At 45.1% G+C, this 17,281-nt stretch overlaps 1 protein-coding gene across 6 annotated transcripts in view; it reads right to left on the bottom strand.

Moving 5' to 3' along the window:
• Positions 1-17,281, bottom strand: part of Rgs6 (regulator of G protein signaling 6) — a 529,306-nt gene that overhangs the window by 101,849 nt on the left and 410,176 nt on the right. For all 6 annotated transcript variants that reach the window (XM_036205684.1, XM_036205688.1, XM_036205689.1 and 3 more), the window contains 3 exons: positions 11,277-11,327; positions 7,790-7,896; positions 6,265-6,316 (listed from right to left, as the gene is read on the bottom strand). In XM_036205684.1, the coding sequence (XP_036061577.1) occupies positions 6,265-6,316; positions 7,790-7,896; positions 11,277-11,327 (210 nt within the window). The remainder of the gene's footprint in view (positions 1-6,264; positions 6,317-7,789; positions 7,897-11,276; positions 11,328-17,281) is intronic.

Genomic DNA, 17,281 nt, shown 5'->3' with positions numbered 1-17,281 from the left:
CTTGGCCGTTAGCTCAGGCCTACCATTGTCTAGCTCTTACTCTTATATTCAGCCCATTTCTAATAATCTATACTTTGCCACGTGGCTTGTGGCTTGTGGTACCTCACATCTCCCTTGTCATGGCGGCGGCTTGCAGTGTTCCCTCCTGCCTTCCTGTTCTCTCAATTCTCCTCTTTCTTAGTCCTGCCTATACTTCCTGCCTGGCTACTGACCAATCAGTGTTTTATTTACCAATGAATCACCCACAGCATTTCCCCTTTTTCTTTTTTTTCAAAAAGGAATGTTTTAACTTTAACATAGTAAAACTACATATAACAAAACAATTATCAAGCAAGAATTACAGCTACAATATTAAGGAGGATAACCTATCTATCTTATATTTGTGAGTCTAAGGTTTTTATATCTAACTTATCTTTTATCATAACTAAGGAAATTATAACTATCTCTAGTCTTCAAATACTTCAAAGACCTACAGAATATGGCATTTAAAATATTTTAAAAATTTAGACTTTCTGGACAGTGAGACATGTCTGCCTCTGACAGCACCGATTTACTTCAGAGAGGAGGATGGGCATCAAAGACACTCCATATGGAATTTATCTTCACCTTGACAAAAATAGCCATTTGGGCAAGAAACTGTTCTTGCCTGGACTGCTTGATCCATAGAAAGGTGACCACTGAACTTTGCTTGGCAAAATGGTCCTTCAGGTACCTGCTTCACAGAGGAAACTGCCAGACATTCTACAGGACACAGAATTTTACTATATAAAAGTTAAAACCTTGCTTTTTGAAAAAAAGAAAAGGGGAAGTGTTGTGGGATGTTCAAGTATGTCAAATGTGTTGCTCTGATTGGTTAAAATAAAACACTGATTGGCCAGTAGCCAGGCAGGAAGTATAGGCGGGACGAGCAGAGAAGAGGATTCAGGTTACGGGAAGGCGGAGGGAGAGACCGGCCAGCTACCGCCATGAGAAGCGAGATGTAAGGTACAGGTAAGCCACGAGCTATGTGGCAAAGTATAGATTAATAAAAATGGGCTGAATATAAGAGTAAGAGCTAGACAATGGCAGGCCTGAGCTAATGGCCAAGCAGTTTAAATAATATAAGTGTCTGTGTGTTCATTTTATAAGTGGGCTACCAGGCTGCTGGGGCTTAGTGGGACCTGGAGAAAAGCTCTCCAGCTACATCTGGGTTTCATTTTACTAGCTCTTGCCATGAACTGAGCATCCAGAAGTCTGCACTGTGCCTGATAAAGAACTGTCTGCTCTGAACAAAGTACCTCTCTCAGCTTCTAGGGCCATAGACAGCCTGTGGGATTGGGGTATCCAAGCCGGAAGCTTGGCATGCCACCCCCCCCATCTCTATCCCTAGTGAGCCAATGAAGGTGGCAGCTACTTTGACAAAGCATTTTCTATTGGTCGAATGTGAAACTCAGAGACGGCTAACGCAAGGGCTGGGAGTAGCAGGGTGGCTCGGTGGGTATGGAGGCTTGGTATTCAAGCTTGAGGACCTCACTTTTAATTCCCAGAATCCAAGTAAAAAGCTATAAATGAATATGTGTGGATGTATAGGGCTGACTATCCCCATAACTCCAGTGAAGTGAGGAGCAGGGCCAGGCACTCACTGGTCACCACTCTAGCTCCAGATTTGGTGAGAAACCCTTGATCAAAACATAACATTGAGAGTCATAGGATGGGATACCTGGCATCCTACGCTAGCTTTCACATGCATACAAGTGGGTGTCCCCTGCACCCAGCCATACATGCACACACCTTTTACCCCCCACAAAGTAGATATAGCAGGGAGCAGGTAACACAGATTTTGACTATGGGTTTTATGCAGGTAGGATCATCCTAAGAAATTTCTATCCTGGGTCAGAATGGCCGGACAGGTTATAGAGTGCTGAGCAAGGAACACAAGGCTGGTGCCGTAGCTGCTGACCATGAGCCCACAGGCTTGGACTTCCAACCTGTTTCTCTGTGGCTAATGCCAGCCACACCAGAAACCTGTTCACTACAGGGAACAGGTGCTCTTGGCACTTATAGGCTTGTCTGTACCATGGGGTAGCCTTCTCCAGAGCGCTGGTTCCAGTGACCTCTAGTGGTGATAGCCAGTCCTGCAAGAGGACCTCTGGGGAATGTGAAGCCCCCGCCGACTTGTCCTATTTGTCTGTCTGTCTACCTACCTACCTACCTACCTACCTACCTCTACCTACTTATCTATCTATCTGTCTATCTATCTATCTATCTATCTATCTATCTATCTATCTATCTATCATCTATCATCTATCTACCTACCTACCTCTACCTACTTATCTATCTATCTATCTATCTATCTATCTATTATCTATCTATCATCTACCTACCTACCTATCTACCTACCTACCTACCTACCTACCTACCTACCTATCTATCTATCTACCTATCTACCTTCCTACCTAACCTATCTTTTATCTATCTATCTATCTATCTATCTATCTAATTTACCTGTCATCTATCTATCATTTATTTATTTTTATTTATACTAAAAATTAGTTATCTCTACCGCCAAACTTCATCTCAGCTTCACTTGTATGTACTTACTCCAATGTGTCACCCTAACAAGAACACATTGTGTCTAACACACCAAATGAGGAACAGATTCATGGTACTGTTAAGATACAAGGTGCTTGCTGTCAAGTCCGACAACTTGAGTTCAGTCCCTGGAATCCATAGGGTGAAAGGAGAGAACTGACTCCTGCAAGTTGTCTGTGTGTGTGTGTGTGTGTGTGTGTGTGTGTGTGTGTGTGTTTCTGTGTGTGCATACACACACACACACACACACACACACACACACACGCAATAAGTGTAATGAACTGTTTTGGTTTTTTTTTTAAGAACTGATCTATTTCAATGAACATAAAACCTGATCCATTCATGCTGAGTCACGTGACAACAGCATCTGCTAATGCTGAGCTTTGAAACTATCAGGCTCTGCCTCAGGGACCTTACAAATGTGAACTCTTCTTGGTCCTCATGATGACTCTACCAGGTAGGTTTGGTTAGGATCCCCACATTTAAGCAAATGAAGGAACTTTCCCAAGTCATTCCTCATTGCTAGGCATCCAAAAGGGCTCCCAGAGATGGCCCAGTCAGCTGAATCTTCTTCTTCTTCTTCTTCTTCTTCTTCTTCTTCTTCTTCTTCTTCTTTTTCAAGACAAGGTTTCTCTGTGTAGCTTTGTACCTTTCCTGGAACTCACTTGGTAGACCAGGCTGGCCTCGAACTCACAGAGATCCACCTGTCTCTGCCTCCCGAGTGCTGGGATTACAGGTATGCACCACCACCACCCGGCAGCCGAATCTTCTTTACATGACTATTAAGGCTTTTATTATATAACCTGTCTGGGACTGTTCATCTTGATTGTCAACTTGATGGGATTTAGAGTCACCTAGGAGATGAACTTCTGGGCAAGTCTGTGAAGGTGTTTCTGGGAAGGTTTAACTGTGGAGGGCAGACCCACCCTTCACGTGGATAGCACCATTGCGGGGACTGGGGTCCTATTCTAAACACAAAGGTCACAGCGAACTGAGCACCGGGATTTAATGGTTCTCTGCTTCCTGACTTCCAATGTAATGTGACAGGCTGCCTCTCCCTCCTGCAGCCCTGCCTTCCCACCATGAGAGCCTGACAAAGTCCTTAAGTCCCTCTGGCTAGGCATTTTACCATAGCAGTAAGACAAACCACAATGTCCCTCCCAAATGATTGAACTTTCTCGCTCATCTTCCTCTGCCCTCCTCTGTCTACATGCCACCTTTACTGCTGGGCCAGTAAGACTGTGACTCGGTCAGACTTTTGGCATAGACACTAACACAGAGTATAGCATTAGCCAATGCTCATTGAGTGAATAAAAGTTTCTGGTCCTTGAGCAATCTAACTCATTCTTTTCCTGAATTCTTAGTTCCAGTCTCACCTCCTTCTGGGGAGAGGACCCTCAAGCAGTTACAGTTTTGCATCATTGTAGCAATACCAACATCGGCTGCCACCATGCCAGGAATGACATCCTCCAGGAGAGTGTGGACACCTTACAACAAAGCTCACCTGATTTACTCAATCCCAACAAAGCAGAATCAGGAAACAAACATTGAAGTTGCTCTGACTTTAATCCGAGGTTCCAAGGCACAGAGAGGTTAGGGAACTTGCCAAGGTCACACAGGGAACTTGTCAAGATCACACAGGACCAGTTGCTTCTGAGGGTCTTCTTTGCACTGTTCTCTCCTGGGAAGCTGACTTTCTGACTAAACCATCTCAGAGTTCCTTTCTTTTTATGTCCCACATTCTGATTTTCCCACCCGAGACTTCGCAAAAGACCGAGACACAGGAATGCCAAGTAATTTTATGTTAAGGGCACCCTGAAGTCATCTGCTGTTTCTGTCTCTATTGAGGCTGCCTACTACTATTCTGAAATGGAGCTCTGTGGAGAAAATTCTGAGAGGGAGAAAAATCTGTCCTGCTGTACTCGGTGTAAGATGGCTGAACATATTTTACTCTTATTTTGATCCAGGTGTCTGGTCTGACTCCATCTTCTGGCCCCTGCCTGAGGGGCACGTGTAGATGGAACGGAGCTGTAATTATTCAAATGAGGAAATGGGGCAGTGCTTCAATGAAGCGCTTGTTCTAAGGGCAAACACGGCTCCCACCCTGAGCTGGAAGCCTTGCTGGACCTGATCAACTACTGTGTAGGGAACGGCCGTTTGGGAGGGTCACAGTGGTGCCCCAGGACAGATGAGCAGCAGATACCCCCCTGCCCTTCACTCAAGCACATCCTCTTGATTTATTGGCTCATTAGGCAAGGCCTCACTTGCCTCCACTCCAGACTGTTCCCAGTGGCCTGTCTGCATGCAAACAGCAGCTTGCCCTACAGCATTCCTTGCAGATCCTCTACTCAGTCCTTGCAGCTGCAGCTGCCTTTCTGTCCCTCAGTTCTGCAAAGATCCAGGGGAGAAGCTTTGGGCTCACTGAGAGCCCTGGTCCTCAGGAGAGCCATGGTCTAGCCTGCACCAGCAGCCGCAAGGTTGCCAGGCATAGAGGTGGTGCTGTTGGCATGGATGCCAGGCAGGACACACACAGGAGCAGGAATGGGAATGGGCTGGAGTCACTCAGATCTGAGTTCAAACTCTGTTTCCAGAGTGTGTCTACTGATCACCTTCAGTGAAGAACCAGAACCAGGAACTGGAGAGGTGGCTCAAGAGTTAAGAGTACTTTCTGCTCTCCCTGAGGACCACAGAGGGGTTCCCAGCACCCATATCCAGTGGTTCATAAAAGCCCATAACTCCAGCTTCAAGGGATCTGATGCCCTCTTCTGACCTCCGTGTGAACTACACACATGTGGTATATATACACATAAATGAAAATAAATAACTTTAAAATTTGTGGCAAATTGTAGAAAGGGACCAGAGTCAGACTGAAGTATATAGCTTTGCACACATAAGGCTGTGGGTTCGATCCCAGTGCTGCAAGAGAACCCACTTAAGTCCAAACTAAATAAAGGAAAAGATCTTAAGCAGTAACAAAACCCCAAACATTACTGTAAGTAAAGATTTACTGAACACCACATATATTCTATGCCACAGATCCTACCCTGGGGGTGATGTGAAGGCTCAGGGCAGACCAGCCCCTGACCTCTTGGGTCTCACTATCAACTGGGAATTCAGACAAATGTGATCTTGTGAGGAGGTGGACATTCTGGGTCTTTTCTTTTCTTTTTTTTAACCTTAAGTTAGAGACAACGTAATTTCTTTAGAGAATTGGTTCATGGAAAATATTAAATGGTCTCTATGAGAGTGTGGCAATACAGTTGTCCATGCCTTTATGCTTGTTCTCTCTCTTCCTCTCCCTCTCTCTCTCTTTTCTCCCCTCTTAACTTCCAACTATCAAAATCACCAATGAGTTCTTAGTAAATTTTTACAAGTATATGAGGATAGGAAAGGCCAGGGGAAGGAGCTCCTTGATGCAGCCCTCCCTGACTCCATGTCCTTAGAAGGAGCAATAAAAGCCCCTGTCACACAGTAATCCCATAAAAACCTCGTCCCTTTGCCCCTTCTCCTGGGAGGACTGCACCGCCCAGTGTGCTGTGTCTTTGTTCACCATGTAAAACAGGGAACCTGATCCGCGTCAACCAGGGGTCAGTAGGCTCAAGAGCCCCTTTTCCCAGCACCGTGGACACCAGGTGCCAAGAATCTATCTTCAGTACAGTGACAGGAAGTATAGGTCACATCATGTCTTCTCACCATAGTCAGTGTTCTCAGGTTCCCAGCAGTTTGAAGGCCAGAAGTAAGGAGCCTGCAACAGAGAACATGGCATCAGAACCAGAGGCACACAGCTGTAACTCTGGGAAATATAAGCTACAGGCAGACACTCCTTTGGCCTGGCACAGGCTGGCACCGTTTCCTCTCAAATACCTCGGCAGAACCATGTCCCCAAAGCCTTTGGCTTGGGCTTTGACAGCCCCCGACCCTCTGTCTTTACTCCCTCTGAGGCAGAGTCTGGAAGGAGGGCTCACAGTAGATAAGGAGGTTGAGTGATTGGGTAGCACATGAGGATGCATTCCAGGGTGATACAGACCAAGGATGGTGCTTTCTTTCAGGCTCACTTGTCTCAGCTTCCTAAGGTCACTAAAGCCATGTTCATTCTCTGAGTGCCCCCATCCCAAGGGTCTTAGATAGTGTCCCCAAGCACCCCCTTTGTAAGATGGCTGATAGCCACTCCTGTAGCAGCTTTTCTTCCAGAAGAAATGAGGGAAAGTATCTGTCCTCATCTGTACCCTAGTGCTCCAGATGTTCTCATCTGAACCCTAGTCCTCCAGATGTTCTCATCTGAACCCTAGTCCTCCAGATGTTCTCATCTGAACCCTAGTCCTCCAGATATTCTCATTTGAACCCTAGTCCTCCAGATGTTCTCATCTGAACCCTAGTCCTCCAGATGTTCTCATCTGAACCCTAGTCCTCCAGATGTTCTCATCTGAACCCTAGTGCTCCAGATGTTCTCATCTGAACCCTAGTCCTCTAGGAGACATTCTCATCTGAACATTAGTTTTCCAGAAAATGCTCTGAAGAGATGGGATCTCAGGATTAGAGAGATGGCTCAGTGGTTAAGAACATTTACTATTTTTACAAAGGACCTGGGTTCAATTCCAAGCACCTACAGGATACCTCAAAATCATCTGCAACTCTAGTTCTAAGCCATCTGACACCCCCTTATGTCCTCTGTGAGCCCTAGATAAGCACACAGTACATATACATATATTCAGACAAAACACAAATACATATAAAATAAAAAATAAATCTTTTTGTTAAAGATGAGAGATGGGGTCTTTGGAAGGTGAAGGAGACATGGAGATGAAGGCTTCATAAGTGAAATTAGTATCATTATTTTTTAAAAGGCTTGAGGGAGACCCCCTCATTCCTTCTACCAAATGAGAACACAGCTAGAAAGTACCATCTATGAAATAGAGAGTGCTCCCCCACCAGACACTTCCCCCAGAACTGTGGAAAAATGATGTTTATGAGATATGCAGGGGATTCTATGATAATACCCCCAAGTGGCTTAGACAGTGTCCCCAAATACCATAGGCTATCAGTGAGGGCCTTTTATTTTTCTTTAAGTAGGTCACCCAGTGTCTAAGTTAATGCATCTCTTAGCTTTTACTGGGGGACACTTACTCTCTTAAACATGCCTAGTTGTTCTAGGTGATTCTAATCTGAGGTCACATGATGATGAGCAGAAGGGTTCTGTGGGAAGAGCCAGCAAGCCTACCTGGAAACGGTAAAAGGTGCCATCGTCTTTCATGGTGAGGACATGGTCTGAGATTGGGAAGATGTAGCCCTGGGCGGCGATAAGGCTTCCCAGGTGTATTGCTTCAACTGAAAGGAAAGAAAAGGAGGAGGAAGCAGGTCATTCAGCTAAAACGTTCAATGGGAGAGAAGAAGGTGACCCAAGGTCATGTGTCATCCCTCTAGATGCTGGTGCTGATGAGGTCTTCCCTTGCTGATGGTAGCAATGGGGAGACACTGACAATTGAGAAGGACCATTGTGTGTCCGGCCTCCTCAGAGAGTTTGACAATGCTCAACCACTCATTCCGTACAGCCTTCCCAAACAAAGTCAGATCCAGCAGCACGGCATAGACCAAGTAGTACCTAAAGAAGCGAGGGCTCTCACACAAGGGCTTAGCAGTGAAATACTCAGGCAGAGACAGCAGCCCTGAGCCGTGGTTCTCTTGTCTCTGATCCTGGGCACCGGGAGTGCAGTCTAGTGGTCCAGAGGCTTCAGAATCTCCTTGTGCTATGACCATCCCCTCAGTGAGAAGAGTGCATCTCTTTAAGCTCTGATGGACTAGGGCAAGACCTCACGTTCCCAGGAAATCAGAGGAAGGATAATGGAGTGGGCAGTGCCATAGTGACAAAGCAGATAGAAAAGTAGGTATTTCTGCCAAAATCAACTTGCTGCTTCCTTGTCTCTGCCCCAGCCATAAACAGGTTTCCCTCAGTAGTTAAGATTTCACCTTATCCAGAGAGGAGCCCATACAGTAGGGGGAGGGTGGGACCTAAATTCTTCTATGACCAGTTTTATAAGCTGTATATTTTAAAGTCATTTGTCTTATCTGTAACTATAAGCTTTTCAACATCAACTACAACCCAAGTGCTTTGCTTTCTAAGAATCACCAAGTCCCCTTGGGAGTAGTACCCATCATCGGTGCACTCTGAATAATGATGTTTTATTGTTCCTGCGTCCTGATGACAAGTTTGATTTACAATTCTAGCTGGCTGTCACTAGATATTCATGTAGAATTTGTTTCAGGACTCCCATGAAGATCAATATATTTGGATGCTCATGTCTTGATATTAAATAGCATCATGTGTGTATAACGTGCACACATGCTCCTGCAAGCTTCAAGTCATTTCTAGGTAATTTTTGATGCCTAACACAGTCTAAATGCTATGCAAATGGCTGTTATACTATAAAGCTTAAGGAATAATAAACTATCTCTATATGTTGAGCAGAGATACATTTTTGTATCAAACATTTTTTAATCCAGTATTAGTTGACTTCAAGAATAAAGCTCTGAATATACAGAAGTCCAACTGTATGCTTCAAGAACCATGAGCCAGGTGTGATGGCACAGGTCTATAATTCCAGCACCTGGGAGGCTAAGGCAGGTGAACTGAGAGGTCAAGGCCAGCTTGGGCTACATGGTAAAACCAACCAACCAACTAACCAACCAACCAACCAACCAATCAACCAACCAACCAATGAGCCAACCAACCAACCAACCAAAACCCTAACACAAACAAAGGGAAGAATGTCAGGTCCAGCAAGAAGTAAAGTCCCATCATTTATCCTTCCCCATGAAAGATGGAAGAGCAAGATCCCGAAAGAAGGTAATGTTGAGCCACTGACACTAGAGCTAAAACTCTTACTTAGAAATACTTTCATTTTAACAGAAGGGAACAAAGAAAAGACAAAGCAGCCAGCATGGGACTTCCATTAGACATGTTCGCTTCCCAGGCTGTGGTTTGTGGCTCCATCTTAAGGCAAATTGTTTTAGCTTCTCCTTCCTGGCTAATTCTCAGAAGCCCAAACTTGTCCCAACACCTTGATGTCCTCCCAAAGGTATCAGAGAAGAGTAGACCATTGCAGATGTGACCTTCACCAGTCTGGACCTTCCACAGAAGTTTTTCATGCCGGGGCCAGAGGAGTCTCACTTACATTAGCTGTGTTAGAGTCCTCAGAACATCAATAATTATGAATTCAAGAGATACTTCAGAAGGGCCAGGAGGTGCTTTGAGCAAATTCTATCATGATAAATGGCCTTAAGTTAGCATGACTAAAAAGCAACAATGACTTCAGATAAATGTCATCAAATGGCTAGATGCCTACCCAGGCTGATTGCATGGGTAGTCAATCAGAAGTCTAGGCCGTATAATGGAGAAACCAAGAGTATTTCACTTGGAGTCTAGCTTTACAGTGAAATTCTTAGCTCACAAGAAAAAGAAGCATAGCCCTTTTTTCTTGTGAGCTAAGAACTTCACTCGAATTAAGAATTTTTGTTAGCTGACAGAGTGACTACTGATCCAGGACATGAAAAGGGCCAGGGTCACTTCCAAAAATCACTGGCTCTTCAAGGACTCATGTTTCCATCAACTTCAGTTAATAGAATTATTTGAAACTGCATTGTTGTACACTCAACGGTAGATTAGCAATGCCAGGTTAAAATGTAAGCCTGGGTTGGCATATTGATTCCACAAATAATCACAATCAAAGAACCAACATCTAGTGTGGGCACTTGGTGCAGATTCTCAGAAAGCAGGGTAATTAAGGTCCACTTAACTTATGGTATCTATGTCCTCCAAGGATGACCATTAAGAACATCGAAGCAGAGGGCTAGGTATATGTAGCTCAGTAGTAGAATGCTTGCCCAATAGGAACAAGGCCCTGGATTCACTCAGCACTAATGTGAGCCCCAGAGTAGATCCACTATGAATATTTGTAAATGTGTTCTTTGAATATTAATAATGCTAGTTAAGCCAGACAAATGGATGTGTGCTAAATGCTAAGGAAAAAAAATCCAACAGTAAGCTCATCGCACACTGATGAAAATCAAGTTGAGCTGTCTAGAAGTTTCATTTTTTTTTCTGGAGCACCTCCCCCATTTCCTAATAAGACTGTGAAAACACATTGTCTTGCTTATTTTCTGGTGGAAGGACAGCTGTGGAAACTGTCTAAACTGTCTTCATCGGTCAGGGTTTTGCTGTATTTTTTTTTTTTTCTGGTATACTTTGGCTAATTGAAACGCACAATTAGAGTTGCAAAAAAAAAAATCACTTCTTCACTTCTTGCAGAAGCAGAAAACAGAAGGAGTTTTAGCAAATAATTAAACATCTTAATTGTGGATCAGGCAATCTAATTTTAAGAGCTGCTTCTAGAAGGCTGTTCTGTGACAGGGCTACAACTTATCTTTAATTGCTACAGCTAACGAGAATTCATCTCATTTCACACACTATTGTGTTGAGCTCTTTGGCATTCTAAATAGTGGCTCATTTCCTCAAAGGGTGATTTCCACATGATGATAGACATTCAGTGGAGAAAATAAATGACTTCTATCTGCAAATACAATGAGTCCACATCCTGGAATCCACGATGATAAGCCTTCTTTTCAAGACTGTATATGGCCTACTGGGGAAGTTGTCTGTAGCATGTGAACCAACACCAGGGGAGGTAAAAGCAAGGCCAAAGGTCAAATACCTGGGTCCTCAATGGAAAGGTTCTTCATGAGCCACTGCACAATGTCCGTACCTGCAATGACAAAGCAATTTCAGCTGACGATCTCATGGGTAGCAGAAAAACATCTCTACCAGAGTCCGGAGCCCAGCAGCACACAGCTCGAGAGATGGATAATACTGCCATTTTCCCCATGTTAACCAGCCCTTCCCATCCATTGAGACATGGCCACAGTTATGATTCAGTAACTGCCATCTCTCTTTATCCTCCTTCTTTCATGGAGACAGGCTTTTGTGCATCCCAGGCTGATTTTGAATTTTCTATATAGCTGAGGATGCTGAGATACCAGGCCTACACCGCCATGCTTAGTTTATATAGTGCTAGGGACCAAACCCAGGGCTTTACGATACTAGACAAGCATTGTACCAGTTCAGCCACACTCTCGGCCTATATTTCAGTTCTTTTACCAGAAAACAAAACAAAACAAAACAACAACAAACCACCACCCCAACAAAAACAAAGCAAGAAACAAAACCAAAAAACCAACCAACCAACCAACCAACAGAAAACAAAATCCAAACCCACTTCTGATGCTTCAGTTACATCCACCTTTCCAGGAGCATCTATTAGGAACTTTCTGGTGACACAGTTATCAGTGGCTTCCCCAAGGCAGGCCAGTGAAGCCGTAGCATGCCTGCTCCCAGAACATTTCTTTTTCAGCACCATGCCCTTCCTGACAAGTGCTAATCAGCTCAGGTGGCCTCAGAGGTGCTTGGAAAACTTGTTCTTTTCAGGCATGAGTCCAATCTGAATCAACATGCCTCTGAGTCCATAGACCACTTCTGGGTCTTCAGTGATAGTTTCTTCTTTTTCTTCTGTGTCTCAGCTACACTGAATTTCCAGGTTGACTTAAAGTTGGCTGTGGACTGAACCATAGTAATTGTATGTGGGTAGAGTGACATAGATCACTGCCTGCTCTGGTCTGTGAAAACCTCCTCCACACCTACAGACCCTTCCCTTATTTATCTTGGAAATTGAGTGCAGCAGACACACAATATGGAAGGGGTCATGGATCCCACCATGAAAATGAATGACTACTTAGATCCCTCATGAGAGATATTAGCTGTGTGTGAAATAACCCCAGTTCCTTCTAGCCAGCATGTTTAAGACAAGTCACACTTGAACAGGAATTTGACCCTCTCTTACTTCTCCCTATTGGTTTTAGTTTTGTCTTCTGATGACAGAAGAGTGAACTTGAACCCAGATCTCGTCTCTCTAAGACCATCCCTTCAGATTTTGGGCAGTCCATTCATAAATCAACAGTGTCATCATACCCGGTGTGACAGACCTGGATCCATCCTATGGCTTGGCCCTGAGCTCCTCACCATTGGCCAAAGTCTTCCGAACAAGCTCCCTTGTACTGTCTTCCTTTTAAAAAGATTGCAACTAGAACCCATGTTCCAAGAGCACCTTAGCTCACATGGGCGTGTGTAGGGGTGGAGGAATGCCCCAGTGAGTGAAGTGAGGAAGTCCTGAGTAAGTATATATTGTTGACTTGCACATAGGCATGTCAAGGATCCCAGTGTATCAGCCCTGTGGATCTGACAAAGCTTTTCCTCTGGTGAGGCTCAGAAGCATATCAAAACCTTCTTTAGGGGCGGTGTCCAGTTGATCAGTGTGCACAAAAGCTAGTAACTGCATCTTACCTCTCCTAGGTGCCTACAGCCTGAGATATTCCCTCACAGAGACCTCCTGCCAAGACTAGCTCTCCTGACTCCCTGTGCTGAACATAACACACACAGAGGATCTGGGTTGCCAGGGGAGACAGTGCACACACCCCATCTGACCCAGCTTGTCTGTACTTGTGTCTCTGTGTCTGCCCTCTCTTCATGCCTTTGCCTCCCTACTCAGGGTTTCTGGACCCAAGATATGTAACAGAAGTGCAAGAGCCCAATTATCTGCGAGATTCACAACATCTGATCAATCCACAGAGTCACCCAAAGATTTCCTTTTACACTGGTGCAGACCTCTCAACATGGCCCCGTCACCTCTTGGGGGGATGTCTGACGGAAAACAGGCTGAAAGGAACAATATTTACAGATCTGAGTCAAGAATGGGTCTGAAGCCTTGGTGTGTGTGTGTGTGTGTGTGTGTGTGTGTATAGGGTGTGTGTGTATAGGGTGTGTGTGTGTGTATAGGGTGTGTGTGTGTGTGTGTGTGTGTGTGTGTGTATGTGCACACGCGTGTGCGTGTGGGTATCTGCTAAAGTAGTTCCTGGCTGGATTCCCAGCCAGGTGAATGAGATCCAGCAGAGGAATTTACCGAGGCACTTTTTTCCTGGGAGTCAAAATTTTCAGACATTTGACCATTGACTAGAAGTAAGACCTGTGCTGGCTGGACAACCTGGACATTTGGTCTCTTTGTGGCTCTATGGAAGATGTTGAAACAGTGCAACACAGCTGCCTGCCTGTGCCCTACCCTCCTCCTCCTGGCCTCCAGGGCCAATTTCATTGACAATGCCATTTCCTCACACTTCCGCCTCAAAAGCAAGACTCAGAAGCCTCTCACACTTGCTTCTGGACCATGTCTATGAGCTGAAATTGAAGGCAAAAACACTCTGGTCTATTCCCATCTTTTGAGAGGGAGTCCACTTGTATAGCAGAGTGTGAGTGTGTGTGTGTGCATGCTATATGTGTATGCACACATGTGCATGCGTGCGTGCATGCTCATTTCCCCCACATTACAGAAGTTGTGCATTTGTCCTAGGAACTGCAGAACAAAGCAGACATCAAATGAGAACTGTAATCCCAAATTGGGGGTGGGGGAGAGACACTAACCTGTTCTTTTTTTTTTTTTTCCCCCTCAAAGAAAAATAGTTCTTTTCTGTGGGTTGCCTAGAAACTGCGAGGCTTCCAGTAGCACCCGGCTCTCCCCGGGGCCTGCGGATTATCTTTCCGCTGAGCTTGCTCAGCCATTATTTATCACCTGCCAAGATTGATTGCTCACCCTGGGACAATGACAGCCTTTCCTTTCCCCTGTTAATTACTGTCATCATTAATATCCATGTCACTAATTAGTATTCATTCGCATTGAGACTCCTTCCTTGCTATCCTACCCACCACTACCCCCAGCACCCCAGCACCATTGTCTGGATTTCTGCCCCATCTGGCACTCAGTTTCTGGCCCAATCGTTCTATGGCTCCACCATGCCCTGGTTGCAGTCACCTAGCTAAAGAATCACAGTTAAGCACCTTTTTTCTTGGCGAGGAAGATAAAGTCACAAAGATCCCCATTCCTTCTCCTCCTAACAGTTTGGGGACCACAGAGTTGGGTTTTGTGTGATGGCACAGTGACCATGGCAGTCACTATGCTATGTGGGGATTGTTAAGCTGTTATTCCTGGCTACCCCAGACTGGGATACTCCATTTGCTGTGCCCTCACCATGTTGCATCCCTCACACACTGTGGGTACCATCCTGTGGCCTGCAGCAAACATGTTGGAAGATGCTCAGGGATGGGTGGACACTCTTACAAGTTTCTACGGACAGATCCACAAGTGGCCTACTCCAGCTTTGGGGCAGGAAGTGAACCACTGTGGTTCTGTCCCCGAACAAGCAGGGAAGGCAACTATGTCATAATATTATGAACGTGCTCCAACTAGACATGTTCGAGCCAGATGGGAACAGTCCACAGAGCAGCAGGAGGAAGTGTTTACTCTCTTGTTTTTGTCTTTCCTCTCTCTCCACCAACTCCAGAGACCCGCCTTTCCTTCCTCTTAACAAAAAGAATTTGAAGACAATTCTTTTCTGTTCTATCAGAAAATAATTGCTGCCTTTTGTTTCCAATGTTGAATTTGAGATGTTACCTTAAGTCAAGATGTCCTCTGGGAACTTACAGACTGATAACAGCCCACAGCATGACACACACAACACAGCCAGCCACCTTTATTCCCAAGAGCCCAAAACACTGAGCTGGAAGCTGTTCTGAGGCCAATTGCATGTGTGTTAGTCTCTGTGTGTGTTATGTACATGTTTGTGTGAGTGCACATACAAGTGTTTTCACATGCATTTGTATGTTAGAGATGAATACCAGTGTCGTCTTCAGTTACTCCCCACCTCATTCTTGAGATAGGAGATCTCTCTCTCTCTCTCTCTCTCTCTCTCTCTCTCTCTCTCTCTCTCATTGCTTTTTGAGACAGGGCTTTTCTGTGTAGCCCTGCCTGTCCTGGAACTCACTCTGCAGACCAGACTGGCTTTGAACTCAGAGGATCCAACTGCCTCTGCCCACCGAGGGCTCGGATTCAAGGTGTGCACCACCACCGCTCCACAGAGATAGGGTCTCCTACTGAACCCGGGGCTCCTCTATCCAGCTAGGCTGGCTGGCTGTCCAGTGAGCCACAGGGATCCACCTGTGTCTACTTTCCCAGCGCAGGAATTACAGGAACATGACTCAGTTTTTAAGTGTGTCCTAGAGATCTGAACTCACGTCCTCATGTGTAGTGGATAGCCATCCCAGCATTGGCCTGGAAGTTCCAACCCCCATTGAGGCTTCGGTAATGGTCACGCCCACAAGGTAGGGCGGAGGAGGAAGCGGAAGACCAAGGATCGGGAAGAAGTCACGCACTTGGTTCCCGGACTCTGGATGCTGGAGGTAGACTGAGCAGAGTTCTCCAGAGAACATGGCTGGACTGCACTATACCCTTGCCAGACCCTGTAACCTACCCCTTCATTTGTAAGTACCCCACAAAATAAACCTCCCTTTTAACTACGTGGAGTGGCCTTAATAATTTCACCAATACTCATGCTTGTGGGACAGACACTTTAGCAACTGAGCCATCATCACCCAGCCCCATGGAAACTGATTAATTACCTTGCAATGCAAGAATATCCATGAACTACACCAGAGGGTATCCAAGTATCCACTGCACATGTGCCTCTCTGTGTGTCTAAGTGTGTCTTTATTACCAGCAGTTACACGCTGTGCCTCACATGCGTTATAGTACACCTTTCTACCGTATCTTTTACATATAAACATATTTGTTGAACAGGCATTTGAGATCAATATAAAATCCTTCTAATAAGAAAGTCAAGAAATCAAGGCTTATTCATGGAATAGTATTTATTGAACAACTAGTAGGCTGAGTGGATAAAGCGTATCAAGAAGAGCATATATGGTGAAATAACATTTTTTTTTACAGCAGAAAAATACTATACCTAATTTATTAATTATGCACAGATATAAGTATATACAGAAATGAAAAAGATCAGTCTGAAAATAACTTAAGTTGTTAACTTTAGGTTATCTTGGGCAGAGGAGAGGCATCCAATCATTACTTTGTTTCTGAACGGTCTGAAGTTCACAGAACATTCTACACACTTTGCAAGGAAATGCTTTTTATTTTCAAGAATGGAGAGGCAAGAATTGGCCTCCCAGCACTTGGGGGGCAGAGGCAGGTGGATCTCTATGAGTTCGAGGCCAGCCTGTTCTACAGAGTGAGTTCCAGGACAGCCAGGGCTACACAGAGGAAACCCTGTCTTGAAAAATCATAAATAAATTAAATAAATTGGCCTCTCAGACAAAGTAGAGATAGTAATAGGGACTCTGCATAGCTTCTCCTCTCCTGGGAATTTTTGTTTTCTTGGAAGCAAATAGTAGTGAACAAAAGCAGGGGTCTCTGGGCTGGGTACTCTTGTTGGTATTTGTCTCATGCAGCCCAGGCTGTCTCAGAACTGATTAGGTAGCAAGGTTGACTAACTTCTGCCTCCCCCTCCTGAGGGCTGATATTACTGCTGCCATCACACTCAGTTGATACAGTGCTGGGGATTGGGGTGTCAAACCCATGACTTCAAGGATGCCAGGTGAGCACCCTACCAGTTAGGCTATACCCCCAGTTCCAGTTTTGTCTTGAGGGGTCAGCAGAGGGAGACTCAGCCATGATGCTGGATCACTGCCCTTGAACTTACCATACACTCTAGCCATCTGTGGTCCCTGGGACTACAAGTGGAATTCTGTAGACACCATGGGGATGTT

The sequence above is a fragment of the Onychomys torridus genome, chromosome 14 (assembly GCF_903995425.1).
Source record: "Onychomys torridus chromosome 14, mOncTor1.1, whole genome shotgun sequence".
NCBI classification, from domain to species: Eukaryota; Metazoa; Chordata; class Mammalia; order Rodentia; family Cricetidae; genus Onychomys; species Onychomys torridus.
The sequence above is the reverse complement of the archived record's forward strand: the minus strand, read 5'-3'. Positions and strand labels throughout refer to the sequence as shown.